The sequence below is a fragment of the Typopeltis vanoorti genome, chromosome 24 (genome assembly GCF_054136105.1).
Source record: "Typopeltis vanoorti isolate ZY-2024b chromosome 24, IOZ_Tvanoo_1.0, whole genome shotgun sequence".
In the NCBI taxonomy this organism is placed as follows: domain Eukaryota; kingdom Metazoa; phylum Arthropoda; class Arachnida; order Uropygi; family Thelyphonidae; genus Typopeltis; species Typopeltis vanoorti.
Window position 1 is genome coordinate 42656918 of NC_143572.1, and position 21431 is coordinate 42678348.

General features: G+C 34.5%; 1 protein-coding gene and 1 long non-coding RNA gene across 3 annotated transcripts in view; one reads left to right on the forward strand and one right to left on the reverse strand.

The window, feature by feature from the left end:
- LOC150093132 (uncharacterized) overlaps positions 1-3052 on the reverse strand; it is a 423272-nt gene extending 420220 nt beyond the window's left edge. The window contains exon 1 of one of the 2 annotated variants that reach the window (XM_090413312.1): positions 2544-3052. In XM_090413312.1, coding sequence (XP_090269438.1) covers positions 2544-2759 — 216 coding nt within the window. In that variant the 5' untranslated portion in view covers positions 2760-3052. The remainder of the gene's footprint in view (positions 1-2543) is intronic. The other variant, XM_090413313.1, reaches the window with a different exon arrangement.
- Positions 1640-20586, forward strand: LOC150093133 (uncharacterized). The gene is made up of 2 exons (XR_016550399.1): positions 1640-2238; positions 20000-20586. It is a non-coding gene; the product is annotated as an uncharacterized LOC150093133 (long non-coding RNA).
- Positions 20587-21431: the final 845 nt, after the last annotated feature.

Sequence of the window (21431 nt, forward strand, 5' to 3'; positions counted from 1 at the left end):
AAATGAACACATCGGCATAACTAAAACGATGACAAAATGAGCTTTTTGTATTTCATAAATTATTACGTCTCCTAGACCTAGTTTCTGTAAGCTCACTTGGTATGATACCTATCCTTTACTCGGAATAAAACCTGGGTTCGAATTCCATTTGTGACACAAGAAGCATTTATAATGGTTCCTGATGAGTCAACCACTCTCATATGGAGATTGACGTTTGTTTGTTTTTTTTCCCCTTTCGCATACAAACTGGCCAAAAAACACACACGCAATCAACAAACACTATAGACTACGATTCAAGTGAAGTAAAATTTATTTGTTGAGAAAAAAAAAAAAAAAAAAATATATATATATATATATATATCAAAAAATAAGATAATTAAAGTTAAACCCTGAAATATAATTCATTGATTATTGTAAAAAATACTTTATCTAAACAGTTGGCAGCAAAGACTATGCAAAAATGATTTTTTTTAATACATGATACATGAAGGATCTTTGTATCTAATCTTTTTACTAGTCTGCATCTAAAACTAACTAACTAATATGTTAATCTCCGACGTCATTCACTAGCCAATTGACACAGGCCTAGTGAACCCATGGGTACTATTTAACTTTAATATAAATTTCAATACACACACACACAGTTTTCTGTACTTCTAGAAAATCAATACGAGAACCACAAACTTCTTGAATATAAACGATTAAAATAACATTTTAGTTGCATTAAATTCATGTGATATTTAAACTGTTTCAACTCAGGTGCTTTTGTTAATTAAAACGGCCTCAATTCAGATGTTTCACCGATCATTTTTTTAGATATTTTAACAATAATTTTTCACGCAAATGATCTTCCAGCTAATGTTATCACCTTTAGTAATTGCTTAAATGTCATAGTTTAGAATCTTCATTGTGTTGACCATTTACTGCAGTCCACCCTTTTTCTTTCCATCTTGTCTTGGGATACACCTTTCATTCAGCACTGACCATAATGTCCATATGGAGGCGTTCACACTAGCAGGCATTAATATCTTGTCAGAGTAGGGTTATGGTTCCTTAACGAAATCACATGACAGTTGTCCTTGACGGATCTACCAGTCTTTTAATCACTTTAATGGAAGTTAACTTCTTTTTTTTTTTTTTTTTTCATCTGTTGCGTAGTGTTTTCGTATTGCGAGCATCACATAACATATATTTGTTTCTTGAACAATTAAATTATATAAATGGCTGACCGAGAATAAGTGATACCTATTGAAAGCTAAAGGTTTCAAAAATGATAATAAATAAAAACTTAATATGGTTCAATGAAAAAAAACAACAACAACATCGCTTTTATGGTAATAGAGCTGCCCTTGTATTCTAACCGAAGACTAAATTAAGTTCTCACTAATTAAAAATGTTTATATCTTAAAATATTATTAAAAATACGTACTTGGATATGTATTTTTTTAAAGAAGAGATGACTCAGTATTTGGTTTCGGACTTGATTTAAACAAATATATAAAATTTGGAAAAATGTTGCAGACAAACAACAAATATGCGAACATATGTGTTCTCAAAAAAATAATATAAATTTTCTCAGTTTTAGCATTTCCTTTACAATTTAAAATTTTTCCTTATTGTACCCTAAGGGCTTATATGGGTTTCGATTGCCAGACATCCGCAGTATTAAGCGGGTTTTATTTTACGGACAGACAAGTTGTAACCAACATGCATACTTATGTTCCATAATCCATGGGATTTGCCACGTCCATCGACTACACTTCGGTTTCAGTTTTCTGCTTAAAACGAAACATGCGCTTCATTACCTTTGATCGTCCACTACGTCGTGCCACATCGCCACATGCGCGCGGCTTGCGTTTTCGCCTTTACCCTCCCAGAGCACTCGCTAGGAAAGCTACGCGCGAGGCTACAGCGGATGGCCAAAGCCACCAAGACAACGCGGAAAACTTGTGACGTATCTTTTCCCCGCCTCCGCACTAGCGCTACGAGGATGAAACGACAGCAGGTAGTACGTTGGTTCAAGATTCCAAACATATGGACATATGGTGATGACTGGTACCTCTCCTGGCAAAGATCCGAAAGAAGGTTATAGGTCAACTCAACGAATATTGAAGCAAAGAGAGGCAACCAGTGATTATATTACTCGTATTTGTACTAACAGACGACAAGAAAGTGTACAAGGCCTGTAAAGCGCAGACAGACGATATTATGTTTACATAAACGTTTTCGGATGTTCAGGTAATTTAATAGTTCCAGAAAGGTCAATATATTATATTTAAGCAGTCATATTTCAGTCGTTGTCCAACACTAATAAAAATAATACATATAAATGCAATATTGGCTTCCATATGGAGCTGATCGCGTGGCATGGTTACCCGGAAGTAGCTAGTGATAAATAGGAAGTGAATTAGAATTTCGTTTGGTGTTTACAATATGGTTAAATTTTCTATTATATCTTCTCTGTAAACACAGAAGTATTGCGGGGAAGAAACGCATAAGGAGCATACGTGTCTTAGTCTAAATACAGGTTACGTTTGCCTTACCTTCTGGATTATAAAACACCGAGGACTGTACGAACAGCAGATGTAGGTACCCTGACTATCGAATGCCGAATAGGGCCACTCTAATCTTCTAAGATTTCCAGCCCTTCTTGCCCGTCCCGCACCGGTATGAGAACCCCGGAAGGGTCGTCTGTCAGTCCTTGAGGGTACCTCTGTGCATGACCACCCGGTTCCTGAGGCGGAATGACCCCATCTCATCCTTCTTATCCAATGCTAATGATCGATGCAGTGAACCAGCGAAGGAATCCGCGCTGAATTTTATCCGAACAGATGAAGCATCCTATCCGCTCTGATCTAACAAGTGCCGACGTCTCTTTCCCCTCTATTAAAAGGGAGACTCAGGAGTTACATGTCACCTCGAAGCACTAGAGGGCGCTCTTGTAACATGCGCACAGGTTGCTACTGAAATCGCTCCCAGAACATTCATTTTTCCTTCTTATAGAACGATTCAAACAGAGGCCACATTTGTTTGTTTGTTTACACCAAAGCTAGTTCATTTTTATTTTCAAAATACTATAAACATGTTTGAAAAGATAAGATCTTTTTCTTTTGCATAGTAAAAGATATCTGTTTCCGTCTATATTATATTGTTTACGTATTGATAATAATTTTAAGGCGTTTGGAAGCTATTTATTGTAAAGCTTTGTTGATTTTAATTCAGTTTTGTAAGCTTTTAAACATTTAATTAACTAAGCAGTTTATACATAGGCTAAAAGTGTTGAGAAAAAAAAAATAGTATACCAGAAATGAGAATCTTTGAAATTCTTCTTTTCTAATGAAGTGTTGATTTTTTTTTATTAGTTATTTTTCTTTCAATAATATTTTTAGAGCAACATTCACGGAAATAAATGTTGTAATTCATTGACGTAAATTTATCAGAGACAAAAAAATTCAAAATCAATCTGAAATGCCATAGTTTGAGTTAAATAATTACAACACATCTAGTGTTTGATTTTTTTAAGTTAGAAGTGTTATAAAAATACATTATTTATTTTAAATTATTCAATTCAAGTCATTTGTTTCTGCATATTGTATCTGCATATCGTTAGAACATTTACGCCTGAACGAAATCGAATATTAAAAATTCAGTATTCCCGTTGTCAGCTTTCTGAATGCAGACTGATCTCCCAAAAATAGTACACGAGAAATAATTTAACTATTAAAATATTTATTGAGCATCTGAATAACACTCTTCTTCCCTTCTTTCCCATAGTTTTCCTTTAGGAAGACCGCAATATGGAGAGATACCATCGCTTTGTCCTCTTTCTACACAAATATTTCACACTCCTTTTTTCTATTGCTTTCTAGGACTATTCCGAGACGGAAAAAAAGTAAATATGTTAATTTGTTTTTTTTTTTAAACCAACACAACCGATTTATTTACCATTAAAATACTTTCGAATGCTAAAACATTTCTAAATATGATATGTCTCGGGAATCAATAGTAGATACGAAAACTACTTCAGAAAAGTCGATTAGTCTGCCATCTCCATATAAATACATCGATCCTCCACTGGTTGCACGATAGAAGCGAACTCACTTCCCACATAATAGAGTAAATAGTTGTCCTCGGCCAAGATTTATATATTTCGTTTATGCTGACGAGTATCTGAGAATAGTTTAGTCTGTCAAGTATAGTTTCTCACTCACCATTATTCTGAGTCTATCAATCTGTATTAAACACATGATTCTTTTCACTTTTCGTAATTTATATAATATATAATAATTTTATATATATAATGTTTTATCATAAAATTTGTCAACTTTAATTTAATTTTCATAGGCAAATTCCAAATTCCACTTTTTTGTGAAGGGGGGGTCGTTTTAAATAAATCAGTACTGTTCAATGTTCTAAATTTTCACTTTTAAAATGTATAAAAAATGAAATTTTTGATCTATAACATGAAAAATGGAAAAATAATATCATAATTCCCGTATTAATAAACATTTGTATAAATACATTATGCAAATCCTAAAAAAAGAAACTGTTGTTGTTCTTATGCAAAAAAAAACAAGCGCTGTAAGGGTAAATAAATATAGTCTGGAAATACGTCGAGTCACTGCACCTGACAATAAATTTCCTGTAACTTTCAACCGATAGCTGTGATTACTAGGTTAGTAACTTGGGCTTTTCTGTCGAAACAATGTGTTATATAGCAACGATGTATAGTGCTAAATAATTAAAGTTTACAAACAAACCTTAATATTCGATGTGTATGCGGGGGAGGAGTGGTTCACCTTTTATTGCAACATCGTATCTTCACATTTAAAAAAAAAAACATTTTGAATAGGCTATTGAAATAGTGTATGTTCTTGCCAGCTAGAAAACATCAGTAATAATGTTTATAACTGCAGTAATTGTTGTTTTATTTCATTTTTACTATACTAAAAAATCAGAGACCACAGATATTGTATTAATTGAAATTAAATGAATAAACAATAAACGTGTAATAAATAAAAACATTAAATAAATAATAAAAACAAATTATTTAAATAAATAAAAGTAATATTTAATAGTTTATTTAATTTAATACTTAACAATAAAATATCGGTATAGAATCGCGGGGCACAGCATTAACTCAGAATTTATATATAACGATAATATATAATTTTTGCTATATTTATACCAGAATATATATCTTGTTTATTGCAGGTATTTTATTTAGATACGATTTTTTTGAAACTGAGATTTCATGTCTCTCCTGATATCAAATAGCGAAGGCATTTGGTGATGGCGCTACCCCGTATCTCCAGCGAGACGCTAAGTTACATGACTAATATGCAGATGACTTCTGCAGATGGATTGCCAGCTTCCTGTCTGGACGCACACTATGTGTGATGGTAAACGGCTCCCTATTCTTTCACCATCCAACTAATTCTGGGGTCCCACAAGGTTCAGTTCTCTCACTGACCCTCTTCCTTCTGTATATCAATGACCTACTTCAGTTGAACTCTAGCCCAGTACACAGTTTTGGAGATGACAGCGCATTGCACTCCTCCCCCCTTTCATTTGACAAACCCTATTCTACACAACTCATTTCAACCCCAGAGCATCAACCACCACTGCCCTTAATTCTGACCTCCAAGCCATCCTCCAATGGGGCTCAGATAACCTCGTCAACTTCAACGCTAGTAAAGCCCAGTTCTGTCTTAATTCTCACAAAAAAAAAGAATCATTTCCCCCCAGCAATATTTTTGACAACACTCAAATTCCCAGACAAGGTGAGATTTCTCTTCTTGGAATTACCTTGGCATCAAGCCTCTCCTGGCATAAACACATTATAACCATTGCATCCTCAGCTTCCACAAAACTAGGTTTTATCTTTCGCTTAAGACGTTACTTCACCTCTGAACAGCTGTTAACCTTATACAAATCGCAAATCCGCTCAGCTATCGAATACTGCTCTCACATTTGGAGTGGGTCTCTTAAAAGCTCCCTCAAAATGCTTGACTCAATACAGAGGAGAGCAATTAGACTTATAAATGACTCATCTCTTGCCAACTTGCTCCCCTCACTCTCACATAGACGTTTGATCTCTGTAATTTATATATTCTATAAATATTTCCATTGGAAATGTTCATCTGAAACAGCATTAATAATTCCCCCAAACGCCATCTGCGCATGGCGCAGATGGCGTTGCTTTCGCTGTAGTTTCGTTTCCGCCATCACGGTGACTTGCACGCTTGCAGCAGTAATGTAGTGATGAGCGATACCGTGATTTTTCAATCACAGTACGAATTGATATTGCAGAATTTCTGCAACTTATTAGCTGTATACAAGACTGTGTTCAAACCAGTTTTAACTTATGGATCTGAGAGCTGGGTCAGAAGTAAAACACTTGACCAAAGACTAGAGACCGCAGATATGAGAGTCCTGAGAAAGATTAGAGGCGTGAACAGATGGCATCAATGGCAATATCATATTAAAAATGAGGATATTAGGAAAGAACTTGACATTGTCAGCATCCAGGAATGCGTTAGCAGAGCTAATCTCAGATGGTATGGTCACTTAAATAGAATGGGAGAGGAAAGATTAGCAAAACAAGTGTTCTCTGCCAGGTTGGCAGGAAAACGACCCAGAGGAAGACCAAGATATAGGTGGATTGATACGGTACAAAGTACCTTAGACGAGAGAAATATAAGATCTGATAATGTTGGAGTCTTGACAAGTAACAGACTGATTTGGAGGAAAATTGTAGATAGGAAGTTAGTAATGATGTAATTTTTTCATGTAGTACTGTCATATCCTGTACACCCCTTGAGGGTACATGGCAGGAATTTGATGATGATGATGATGATGATGAAGTTGCTTTTCAAGTTGTGGTGGTGGATTATCCATGTCAGTGGTAGAAAAAAGACAGAAAATGTATTTCGGTAGAAGAAAAGATGGCAATTCTGCGACGTGTAGATTGGCATGCCGGAACACGTGTGCATTTAGCAAAAGATCTTGTGTGTCCATTTTGAACACAATGGTAAAAAACAGGTCAAGCATTGAACTCAATGCAAAGCAATCTGGCGCTATGTCAAAAAATAAAAAATAAAAGCAAAAACAATCAAAAATTAAAGATTTTTTAAAATAGATAAATGTAAGTAATTATAAATTCATTTATTTTCAGTTATTAAATTTTGTAATCTAGTATGTAGACTCACATACTAGCAGTAAGTCATCTTTTAGCCTTTAAAAAATTTTTTTTGCATTTCCTGCTATTTACACTTTTTTCCATCAGTCCCGTGAAAAGTGTAAAAAAAAGGGTTTTACTGTGTGTGTGTGTGTGTGTGTGTGTGTGTGTGTGTGTGTGTGTGTGTGTGTGTGTGTGTGTGTGTGTGTGTGTGTGTGTGTGTGTGTGTGTGTGTGTGTGTGTGTATACAGTATATATATATATATATATATATAGAGAGAGAGAGAGAGGGGTATCACTAAACAAGGAAAATAACAGTCCACTTTAAAAAAAAAGAAAAAAAGAACAAAAATTAGTAAAATATATAAAGAACCAGCAATATAATCGATAATTCTCGATAAACGGCCAGCATTACGTTATATTTGCTGGTTCTGTATGAATTTTACTACTTTTGTTTCTCTTTTTTTTTTTTAGTCTTAAAATTTTTTCGAAATTTTTAGTTTTCATATTCTTCCTTTTCATTTTTTTTAAATCTACAGTCCATTTGATTAATTATTTTCCTCGTTTACTGATTTTATTTATGCTTTATTAAGAGGATGAACACCATCCTCTTACCGCATGTTCTTGGTTGAATCAAGTAGGACTCCCAGTATTTTGTTATTCCCACCTTCTAAAAATATAAAACCTGGAGATACTTGGTAGCGTCTCCATTACCTAAATAAGCTTTGCTGTTTTTTTAGTCATAATTTTAATAAGAGTTTCAGTTATATGCCCTTCGTTGTCACGTCAATAGATTCCCAGGAAATTTCATTTAAAGAAATCGAGAACGAAAAACAGCAAGCTGTATTTGCAAAAGAATATGGAATTATCTGTTTTTCTCTTTCTTTATATTTATTTCTTGATTTATTTTTTAATCGCACATGGTAACAATTTAGTTTTCTTTCTGAAAATAATATATTTTGAAACAAGTGTCAATCCAATTGGGATTGTATTTAAGTTTGTCCCAACTGTGGTTTTTTCTGTATATTCTTATAGTTGAGAATGATCACATTTGCCTTTGGAGCTGGAAAAAAAATACTGTTTTTACTTCTTTTGAACTATATTAATCTTAATCTTTTATAGAACAGTATTACTTTGTGTTCAGTAATAAAATAGGAATTTTTAAAATGATGTAGAAATAATGCACACCTAGTAATGTCTACGTTATTTCTTTCCATTGCATATTACATTATTATTATTATCTATATTACTTTAAATGAATTTGAAATTAAGAAACTCAACCCGAAAGAACTCATCAATATTTTGTGTTGAACATCGAAGTCAACGCCATTTTTTCCATTGAAGTGGTACTATACTTAATTTGGTAGAAATAAAACTACACAATTCAGGACTTAATGGATAATGAAATTAGTGCTTTATAAAATCATCACCATCCTCAGTTGTTGCTGTGTATCCTTAGGGAGTATACAGAAATTTCGTGATAGCACAACGAGATTAATTTTATATTATTTCCAGCTTCCTTATCATCAGTTTTCTTTCGAATTAGTTTGCTATTTGTCCTGTGTTCGGTATTATCAGATATTGTATTTCCGTCTTCTAAGACACTTCAGTACACCTAGATCTTGGTCTTCCTCTGGGTGATTTTCATTCTAGCATGATACGGTTATTTTACTAATCTTTCCTTTTCCATTCCGTTTAAATGACACTAAACCACCCTAGAAAATATACTCTTCAATTATTCTTGATTGTCGAATGATGGAGACTAGGTTTTTCAAAATCGACTTATTCCCACCGGGAGAAATATATTTCAGCGCAGTTTTTTTTTTATTATTCTGTCCATAAAATATGAAGAAATAAGGAATTATGCCAGGAAGTAGCACCGAGTCGGTGTTAGGTGCAGACAGAACATTTGCAGATGTCGATTTACAAATATTTAATTTAAAAGTAGTAAGTTAACTTCCCCTTAAAAATATTCGTGCGCGCACGCACACACACGCACGCACACACGCACACACACACACACACACACACACACACACACACACACACACACACACACACACACACACACACACACACACACACACACAAACACACACAGAGATTTTGCCGTAAACTGTCCACACAATTTTTACCCATCTCTCTCTCTCTCTCTCTCTCCAGGTAATAGATATGCAAAATTATGTTAAATAAGAAGGAATCGTTTTGTATTTTCAGAGTGATTTCGCTTCCTGATTACAGTGCTACTCCGAGACATTTTTTATTCTTTTTTTTCGGGGGGGGGCACACTAACATCACTTGGCATTCGAAATTATAGGGATATAGGCATAAGTACATGATATAGAAATATATGCCTCGGCGATGTACAGGGAGTATCAGTGATATATAAAGTTGCTGCAGTAGTAGCAGAGGTATCAATAAAATAACAAAATAACTGCATTCCTCTGCACTCCAAATTCCATCAGAAGCGCAGCCTGAGCGAGTTCAGACACAGACAGAAATGAATGTTCCATTGTGTCTGAGAGTTTGGACCCTTTGGTAGTCTTAAATTACTCAAAGACCACTTTACGGACTATCGTATTATCACTAGCCTGAAATAAAAGGCTAGTGATAATACCATTATTAAACGGAGAACCTGCTGACTTCATATTTTTACCGAAAGAGGCTAACGAGCGGTCAGGTTACACATGTTGTCAAAAACAAAACTGCATTCTCAGCTGAGCAGAATCACACGGGAGATCCAGAAATGCACAGATTAAAAGAACAACATAGTAACTTTTGGTTTGTGGTAGAAATACACAAGCATATAATTTATGGACGAGTAGGATTCATAAAGAATGACAAACATTAAGGTTCTGTGGCAGTTATATGGTGCTGCTGTATACCTGAGGAGCAATGCACAATTCTCTGGAGCAATGAATTTTACAGTTCCTTATTCTTATCCAATAGAATTCTTTAGACCTATCTTGATGAATGTCAAAGTGTATTAAACACTTTGAAACCCTGGAGAAAGCAGGATGTGGAAGGCTGTTAAAAAAAAAAAAACAGAGGGAGATGGAATGAATGAGGAAGATGATAAGTTGGTTCGGTGAGTTTGAAGAAGAATCATATAACAGATGTTGACCCAAAGATAGTCCTGTTTTATATGCTTAGAGGGTTAGGGAGGAATGGTGGTAGCGAGTTTGGTAGCGCAGCATCCTTGCAAATATCGAAACAGTCCCTTTGAGTAAGTGATTGGAGTGAGTTTGTGATAGATGCGGTCATCTATTAAGCGGATGAATAGCATCAGGCATTCTCAGGGAAGTTTGAGCTACATACGAGTATGTTGGTACCGATGGACTAGTTTCTTTGCATCTTAATCTTAATCCAGTTGAATACTCGTGATACGACTGGAAAAGTGTGTGAGAAATTTTATATGAGCCGTATTCACCAGTTGCTTTTTTTTTTTGTGAAAACATTCAATAGAAAAAAATTATTGACTTCAATGGAAATCCTCGGTTATTTCATGATATCTCAAAATCGTAGAAAATATGCGACAAACTTGATATTTGTTTCGGCAATCTCTCCCATTTACGGCTATAAGCATCAAACATTTAAAAAATAAACATGTACTTTCCCGAACTATTTCAAACCTGTGGTACATTTAGAAAGGTAGAGTATATCTGTGAATGCCAACCATTAGTGCTAACTGGATTTCAGCAGCCACGTGACGGCATGTTTCACTCGAGGCAACTATGAAACTGTAGTCACTTACGTGTACTAAAATCGTTCGTGATAGGGCTAAATCCAGAAGTGATAACGAGACATTTTAAGTAATATTCAAAGTGAATATATTATTTATTTTATTTTTCGAAGAGTGAAAACTTTCTTTGTTTATTTTTATAAACTATAATAGCACTAATAGGAAGTATTAGCATATACGAGTATATTTTCCTGCTGTCTTTCTTAAGCTTGAAATAACGTGATGAGTGGAATAGTCTATGTGAAAGAGGTAATCTCTTAAGCTGATTACTCTCTTTCGACAGAATGAAACATTTTAGGAAGGTTTCACTAGTAAGAACCCGAGAAAATTTTCCGGATTCTTGATAGTGAATTAAACGGAAGAGGAGACGAGATTTTGTTGGTGGCTAAGGTTGCGATTTGTTTGAACCAGAAAAGGGGATCTGAGTATCAATAAATATCACGTATGACCACAATATTCTTTATTTGCGAAATTCAACAAATCTTTGTCAGATGACTGTAATTGTAGTATTTTAATTATTTTTTATTTTTCGATTTTTGTCTAAAGTTTAACAAAAATTATTTTTCTCGTGAATATTTGACGTGCTATGATGTGATATGATAAATTCATTTTTTCGAAAGAAATCTTTAAAAAAATTAAGCGTACTTTGCAAGAATGTATACCGAAATATTTTTATCCATATCACAACTGAAAATTATGGTGGGTGTTATATATGCCTTGATAACACACATGCAATAACAAAAACGAAACAAAAGAAAAAAACTCTTCGTATCTGAATTTCTGATTACTCAAATGATAAATCTCATAACAGTTTCGAAATGTGTATCAAGAACTTTACGTTATCAAAAATACTGATAGAAGTAGATTGGAAATATTTTATCGGCCAAAGCGGTTCTTCAAACTAGCGCTACTTGACAATCGCCATGTCCCACTGAGTTTCAGGGCACTGGAACTGTGGGAATGGTCGTCTAGTTTCTCCGTTTGTCAGTTCGTTTGTGAATATAACAGTCCACTAAAAAAATTTTTTTTTTAATTTAAAAAAAACATTGGGTTTATGAAAAATTGCGACTCGCTTGATCTCAAGAAATAATATAAAATATGCATGCTAAGGAAACAGTAACAAAGTCGAAAATGCTGTTTTAAATGCTTGAAGTGATAAGTGATTAGTTTCTTGTAGATAAGGAATGCGGAAAGGGAAATACCGGTCTTCTGTTTCTGTAACACATTTCACATCACAACCCTCTCCCAAGAATCGGAAGATTCCTGGAGAACGATTCTGGAGTGAATATGTTAATGTTAGTTTTTATCATCATCATCATCATCATGCATATCAAGGATTTAGGCCTAGCATGGCCTGTTCTGGCCTTAGAAGTCATCGTTGAATCGTTTAAGAGGACGTCCTGGTTTTCTTTTTCCTAATGGCTTGTACTTTAAGGCTTGTTTTGGTAATCTTTCTGTTTTCATTCTTTGAACGTGTTCCATCCATTTATGTTTATATTTTTTAATTTTTTTCTATTACTGGTTCTTGGTTTAATTCTTTCATAATATCTTCATTTCTTTGATCAAATAGGGTATACTTTGCAGTTTTTCTCATAAACTTCATTTCTGCTGTTGTTAATCTTTGTTTATCTTTTTGTTTTATTGTCCAGATTTCACTTCCATACAATAAGACTGGTAAGGCTAATGTATTGTATACTTTTAGTCTGGTTTGTTTTTGAACTAGGGTTTGGTTTAAATATAGAGTTAATTACACCTGTTATTTTTAAATATTTTGCAATTTTTAGGTTTATATCTTTTTCATTTTCATATGTGATCGGACATCCTATGTAGTTAAATGAGTTCACCTGTTCTAAAATCGTGTTATCTATTTAGTTCTTACTCGATCTTGTCCTTTAAAGGCCATAGTTTTGGATTTTTCTCTTGATATTATCATTCCATAATCTTTGGTTATCACATTTAGATTTAAAATAGCTTTTTGTAAGTTTTCTTTAGAATTTATAATAATTATTTCATCATCAGCAAAAAGGGAAGTGTTTAAGTTCACAGTAGGAGAAAGTTTAATACCTTGATGGAAATTTTTATTCCATTTTATTATTATTTCATTTAAGTAGATATTTAAAAAAGTTTCTGAGAGGGGACATCCCTGTCGGACTCCTTGGTTTATCTCTCTCGTATATGATAGCTCGTGATTTAATCTTATTTGTATTTGATTATTTTCATATATACCTGTGATAGCTTTTAGGATATTATTTGGTATTTGTCTTTCTTTTAATATGTTAAATAATATGTTTCTTTTAACTTTGTCAAATGCTTTTTCCAAGTCAATAAATTCAATATGTGTTTCTAAATTGTATTCTCTTCTTTTCTCTATTATTAATTTTAGGCAAAAGTCCGGGCCTATACATGATCGTCCTTTTCTAAATCCATTCTGTACTTCTAAAATAAAGTTTTCGGAATATTTCATTAGTTTAGTATTTAAGATTCTGCTATATATTTTGTAACAGGAATTTAGTATACTGATACCTCTGTAGTTTTTAGGGTCATCTCTATTTACCTTTTTTAAAGATAGGAATCACAATTGCTTTTTTCCATTCTATTAGGGGGATACCAGTTGAATAAATTTTATTTAAAAATAATAAGAGTCTTTCTTTAAATCTAGTTTCTGCATATTTATATAGTTCTGAACCTAGCTTATCTTCTCCAGGTGATTTTCCGTTTCTTGTTTCTTTCAGGCTGATTTCTAATTCTTCTTTAGTTATTTATTTTTCATTTTCGTTAATTGTTTGCCAGTTGTCTTTTTTAAAATATTTGTCTGTCCACAATTCTGTGTAGTAATTTAGAAATTCTTCTAATTTCAATTCAGTGTTTAATTTTATGTTTTCTTTGGTATCTGCATTTAAGTGTTTCAAAATTTTATATACATTGGGTCTTATTTTATATAAATCATGTTCTAAATTGAAGGGGGGAAGAGTAGATTATAGAAGAATTATAGTAAGGTTTATAGAGAGGGCATAGTTGTAAGGCCAGAAATGAAGAGACCCCATGGCTCTCAAGTACTCTAATAGCATAGGGGTCATAAAATAAGAAGAGTTGGCTGATAAGGCCTTATAGGAAAGATTAAAATAAGTGGATCTTCCTCAAAGTAGTATAAGGAGAGGATAGATCCAGCTAGGGGTCCATGGGAGTGCCGCTTCCCTTACAATCAAGATGATTGCCCGTTATGGTCCTGTTGGTCCACGAATCCTTATTCAGTATATTTGGACCATCCTACCATATACACACGCACGCACACACACACACACACACACACACACACACACACACACACACACATGGTGGACTCCCCTATCCGCCACCCAGGGGACGCACCCTCTAGGGGTTACAGGGTCCCCCGAGAGGTTTGTTTTTATGTTAATTATTATTATTATTATTATTATTTAAATTTAAGGGATATAAAATCCCACATTGTTTCAAAACCGAATAAGCAACTCAAAGATCGGAATCAAAGAGTTTCATGCCGATATAGTAACTATAAAAGTATCGGCGACTACTAGCGTAAACTAAAGCACGTAGTCCAAGTACGTAGTACAAACTAGGGCAACTCGTAGCAAAGGTGGGGAAAGTTCTGATCGCTATTCTTAGTATTTTCCATAATGTAAAACCCATCTTCTAGGATATGATGTTATACACTATGGTGGGAGGTCACTACCCAGACCAGTTTCGATCTTTATTGAGATCTCATCAGTGAGTAGACCAAAACAATACTAAGGGTATAGTGAAAAGAACTTATATATATACTCTGCTATACGAGTTGTCAAAAAGGTGCACCCATAAATTATTTAAAATAAGGAGCCAATTGGTTTCATTTCGGCGATGTAAACATTTTTAATTATTATTATTACTACGGGCAACTCCAAGGAGTCCTTAGACTCATCGAGGGAGGTCCTAAACATCATGTCAACAACTATTCAGCTTCCACACAGTATCTATCATACCTTACCTTGAACCCACTCACAGTCAATGTGGAAAAGGGAGTCAGAAGCACCTTTTGTTTGTACTGTTGATAAATGCATGAAGAACTAGTAAAAAAAACACTAATTGTTAGACAGGGTTTCGTACTTTTAGTTTTTTAGAAAAAAACTTTTAGACAGGGTTTCGTACTTTAAATATTAACGAATAGACGTATTAATATAGACGAGTGCACATGGAGTGATCAAATCCTCTACTTTATTTTTCATCTAATTGTATACCGCCTTCATTTTTTACTTCTACATCATTTCATGTTAGCAAATAATCGAAAATGGTCATATTTATTTAATGTTTGCGTTTCAGTAGAAAAAAAATAAATATATATATATCGGAAAAGTATTAAAATGTTGACCCAAGTGCAGCCAGATATTCTTGGGACTCTCTTCCTATAATTTTTCCAACTATATATGCAGGAGTGATAAAATAAATTCTTTTATTTATTTATTTTATCTGTAAGGTGAATTCTAATCCGCGATAGGTTAACACGATATATTAGGATAACCAGTGACTAGATAATCTCGAAATTCTGCTCTAGATACCAAATATGGAACTTTTTGAAGCCACTTTAGACCTTCAGTAAGCAAGGTGAGTACAGCAAGTACAATCGATGAAAATAATCTACCAAGAAAAAACCATTCACGAACATTCGTGTCCAGTGAGATTCTATCGTAGTCTGGTAGTTGGAAAGCGGGGATGTTCACCCAACCGCCGGCATTAAAAACAAATATTAATAAATCTAGTGTTCAAAAATACGAACTTTTCTGAAGTTCAGATATTGGTAGTTCAGAAAATTAATAATATACAAGCAGCACGTTGTTTTCCATCTGCAGTACAATTCTTGTATTAATTCGTTTATTATTATTATTATTATTATTATTATTATTATTATTATTATTATTATTATTATTATTATTTATAGAATCCTGCATGAAGCTCACCAGTCTGTTGACTGGTGAGCTTCATGCAGAAATTTTCAACAGGACTTAACCTGCACAACCAAAATACAGATTATACAGTATATTGTATTTTAGATGGATATGGATATACACATCACAACTATGACTCATACAAGCACACTGCTCCAAAAGCTAACAACGAACTGCATTTTTACCCATATATGAAAAAATTTTCATGACCACAGCCAAATGTGGACATAAGTTAATGCCGGCATACTAATAAATTATATTACGCAAAAACGTGTTATAAATTTCGTACAAATTAAATTACATTATGTTTTTGACAAAAGTTACAAATTTCCTAAGAACATAGCTAAGGAATTAATGTACAGTGCTTACAGAAAACTATGCGGAGGGACACTTCAGTATGTCTCTCCACATAATTTCCCCTAACTGCCATGCAGCTCTGATAACGTGATACCATGCTTAGCACCAAATGATTCAGGGTTCTTGAGGCAAACTGGCTCACTCCTCTTTCAGAGCAAAGATAAGGCCTTGTTTGTTTTTTGTAGGGGAATTTCGAGCAGCAGTGAGTCTTCCTATTGCGTTGCAAACGTGTTCTATGGGGTTGAGATCTAGGGAGCGAGATTTGGCTACTCCATTCGATTAATAACCTCGGTCTCCAGGAGTGTCTCGTGTACGATGTGGGGAGGCATTGTCATCCATAAAAATGAATTCGAATGAATCGAAGGTGACGTTGAAAAACTTAATTTCGTAATTCTTAATTCTTCAATCATAATTCTTCGTTGCAGTATCATTCATCAGTTATAAGTAGTCCCCTTTTGTTCAGATAGATATAATACCTATTATTATAGCCTCTGGAATTTACCGTACGAACTATACGAGGTTATATTTCCAATAAATTACAGAATATATACAAAAAATTAAACCAGATAACGATTAAACAAACAAAAAAAAAAACATTCATTCCGAACAACAGCCACATATTTCTAATCCTACAGAAAGATGCATTTAGGATAAACAAAGGAAACAGTAAACAATTTCTCAAATTTAAATGCTAAATAGGATACCGAATTCGGTCAAAATAAAAGCAAGAAAAGATAGAAAAGATTCCAGGCAGTGAAGAGTGCTATTATAATATAGCAAGCAGGAAATAACTTTAATGCATTAAAAAAAAAAAAAAAAAAACTTCACATAATTCCTCTTAAGCGTTTTATTTTGAATAAAGTTCAGGCTTACAAAAGTCTAATAAATATAAATTAAGCTTATTTAAAATAAATAAAAACAATTCATTTAAGAGAAAGAGAGAGAGAGAGAGAGAGAGAGAAATTATAGCAAAAACAGCTGCCGCCATCTCATTGCCTAAATCCTAACACTAATTTCATTGCCTATAATAATATGAGTTCTTTTTTTTTTAATTTAGATGCGGAGTTAAAAATTCGCATGTATCCTGTAACGGTCTTTCTTCGGGCAACCTAGTGATATGAATTGCAACGCTCGGACTATACAGGTAATCCTTCTTCAAAATTAAAGCATAGCCAACAGTAAACGTCTCCATTAAAGCAGAGTTGCCACGGACAAAAACTTATACTTCTTCTCCCTCTTCACCGGTCACAGAGGAAGAATAAGCAACTCCAACATACACATTTAATACGAAACCAAAATCCAGATTAGATGGAATTAATATCTGCCGTTAGAATGAACAGTTTCAATTGTGTAAAAATCTTTAAAGCTTAGAAATGCAACATTCGAAATACCGGGCGATTATAAAATAACGTCAAGTGTTCAGAGCCCTCTAGCGAGTAATGTATTGGACGAAACACACCAATATTCGGTAGACACAGTGGAACATGGGGATTCGATTTAACGAAAAAAAAAAAATAGTACCAAAAATCGCCAACAGGGGAAATTTTGGCGCTGCCAAATTAATTTTAGTAGGTGTGACTAATGAATGACTAAATGGCAAATGAGAGACAGCACACATCAATTTCATGACGTTTATTGTTATTACAAATGAGGTTCAATATGACCACCATTCTGATGTTCCAGGAACTGCATACGGTGCACAGTGGCTCGCAACATATCGGAATTGATTTGTCTCACGTGTAACGTTATTCGATCTTTCAAAGTTAGAATATCGGGTACATGTCCTTGATACACAATGCTTTTAAGAAATTCCCATAGTCAAAAGTCACAAGAATTGAGATCAGGCGATCTCGGTAGCCATGGCGTGGGAAATGCACGACTAATGATTCTTCTGTCAGAGAAATGTTGTCGCAAACCACGCTGTACCTGAAGTCCGATGTGGGGTGGTGCACTATCCTGCATGAAGATGGTCGAAGACATCCTCTTTGCTGCAGTTGTGGAACCACAAAGTTCTGTAGCATATTGGCATACCTGTTAGCATTGACGGAACAGGTCACTGGTCCATTTTGGAGATTTTCCTCGTAAACGTATGGACCGATGATGAAAGTTGCCGTAAATCCGCACCACACTGTGACTTTGGGCGAGTGGATAGGCATCTGCAGACACACGTGGGGATTAGTTGCAGCCCAAATGCGACAGTTGCGTGTGTTAATATCGCCGTTCAAATAAAAGTGCGCTTCGTCACTCCATAAAATCTGCCACGGCCATGCATCATCCACTTCCACGGGCGCTAAGAATCTCAAAGATAAGTCGATTCGTGTGGTCGCATCACCAGGGCGCAATTCGTGAACATGACTGATTTTATCGGGGTAAAATTTCAACATCTGATGTAGGATTTCCCACACCGTTGTGTATGCGATATCCGTTTGCCGGGATATTGCTCGTGCACTGCTGGTACCCTGCACATTCGTCATCTCCTGTTCCACAATAGCAGTTGCAACTTGTTCAACTTGTTGGTGATTGATTGGTTGCATCCCTTGCCTACCTGCACTGCTAGAGTTCCAGTAGTTTCAAATCGCCGAATCAGTTTTCGTAAGTTTGTTACGCTAATCGGTCCTTTTTGTAAATTTTTCATACGCCGAAAATCACGAAGACAAGCACTGGCATTATTGTTCCGTTGATAATAGAATTTGACTAACAAGCACGCTCACATAAGGTAAGAGACATCGAAAAGCAGTTCGTCTACGAATGATAAGAAATCTCACAAGTTTTCCTTTTATTGCATGATCGCTCACAAGAAACGCGATAATGCAAATTAGTGCATTTTACTCGGCCTACAGCGCCAAAATTTCTCCTGTCGGCGACTTTTGGTACTTTTTTTTCGTTAAATCGAATCCCCATGTTCCACTGTGTACATCTACGAATATTGATGTGTTTCGTCTCCAATACATTACTCGCTAGAGGGCTCTGAACACTTGACGTTATTTTATAATCACCCGGTATTTTAAAACGTTGCTTATCATCTGCTAGTTGCAAAATATATAAACAATTATACCATCGATAGTTTACCTGCTTGGGAAAAAGAAAATAAAACTCGAAACGGTACCATTTACAGAAGGAGAACGCACAACTGACCTACTGGAAAATTTTGCAAACAACTAAGTCTATAGTTTTAAACAAATATATAATACTTATCTTTACGAATAGAAACTTACAGGTTCAATTATAATCACGGACTAGAAGTAGTATTTTTTAGGTCGTTACTCAGCTGATTCCAGCTAGTCGATCTTTTTGTAGTGATTTTTGCGAAGCAGTGGAAAAAGGATTTGGTTGGATTGGACTGCTTTGAATTAAGGTCGACGTAGCAAGTCTATAACAGGAGTGAACAACCTTTTTAAGTGTACATGCTAAAATCGCTAAATCTTTGATGAAACGTTTTCTTACGTGTCAAAAGAAATTTTGGGAGAACATATTATTATTTGGTTCTTTTAAATATTGAGAGAATCTTTTCAAATAATCAAAAAAAATCACACTGGAGTGGTAAAATCAAAGAGTATTGTAAGAGTGATTATTGTACGTCATGTAAGATTGAATGAATGTAAAAATTAGTGATGGAATTTTTACTTAAAAGTCCTTCTACCATGCTGATAGCGTGGATATTTTTTATTTGCCTTTAATATATATGTAAAACTAGGTTTAAAATAGCTTGGTATCTTTAATATATATATATATATATATATATATATTATTTTTTTTTCCATACAGCTTACAACTTTAATGAAAATGTGGACAGAAATGTATGGACACTGAGAAAAATTATAATTTGGACTCAGAAAATCTTATCATAATCACTCTCTGCATACACCTACCAAATTTAAGCAAACTAAAAAGTAGTACAATTATAAGCCTACCTACACCTACACACATGCAAATGAAAAAGAAGGATACGCATGCCATCACACTTCATACTCCTGAATACTGATAATACATTTCACATAGCTTTAACAATAACTTATGCTTGTGGCAATGTAAAGAAAATTTGCATTTATTTCTAATAAATTAAACATATTAATTGACAAATAAATACTTCCAGTCCATATTTTAATGACTTGCGATTTAATTAAATTCAAATCCACATATATGCATACTTGAACAAACCGATGAATTCTTTACGATACACGAAAAAACTTATGAAATGGTGGTAAAAGAGTCACACCACGTCCGGCGAATGATGCAACAACTGAACGGGACAAAACTTGTACGTCAGTATATCGCGGAGATAGATGGCTCGGAAATACGATGTTTGTTTCATTTTCTTGTTATTTATTATTAATAAAACAGTTGATAATCTTTGTTTCTTTATTGCATTTTTATTTGGTGTCGCTCTACTTAATAAAATTGTATTCTATTAAGTTAAAATAGGCAACTCAGCGAAGATGTTGGATATTTATTTATTTAATTATTTTTTAAGGTGAGCCCTGGGTTGCGTGCCGAAAAAAATTCGTGTGCGTGCCACGGGTTCCCCACCCCTGGTCTATGAGATCGATGTATTACGCCTGCAGATCGCGTGTGTTCGTCTGCCGGTTTACCTGTTCTGTGCAATGAAAACCCGAGTTTCCATAATAGAAAACCCTTCTGCCCTCCTTATAAAGTACTTTCCCTGCGTGAAAATCCTTATAAAAATTTACTGCAGAATCAACTAAGGCTATGAAGCTAGTATATTAAGTCTGTAAATTGCGTTTGTTTTTCAGGCCAGGTGAAAAACCATTCCACTTCCGTATACGAGACCGGCTAATTTACCTTCAAATTTAAAAACTCTGATGAAGGTTTCTGCGTCCTAGACGGGATTCGAACGCAGATCTTTCCAACTAAAGGCATCTTCAATACTGACTGAGTTATGATGGCTCTCAGCTAAGTGAGACTTCCCGTGATGAGTCCGTTGACTTCGTGGCAGTTGTTAGTACAATATAATAATGTTCATGCAGTGCTCTAACACGGATTACAACGGTGAGATATCTCAATCGTGTTATGGTTTACGATACGAAGTTGTCCAACCATTGTCGATTCTGTGGTCGATTTTTCTCAGTAGCGGACATAAATACTCGAATTTTATTCATAACCTATATTCCTAGATCGACTAGCTCGGAAATGGGCTGAAAAAATATTTAAAAAAATACTCTAATCCAAGGATTCTCAA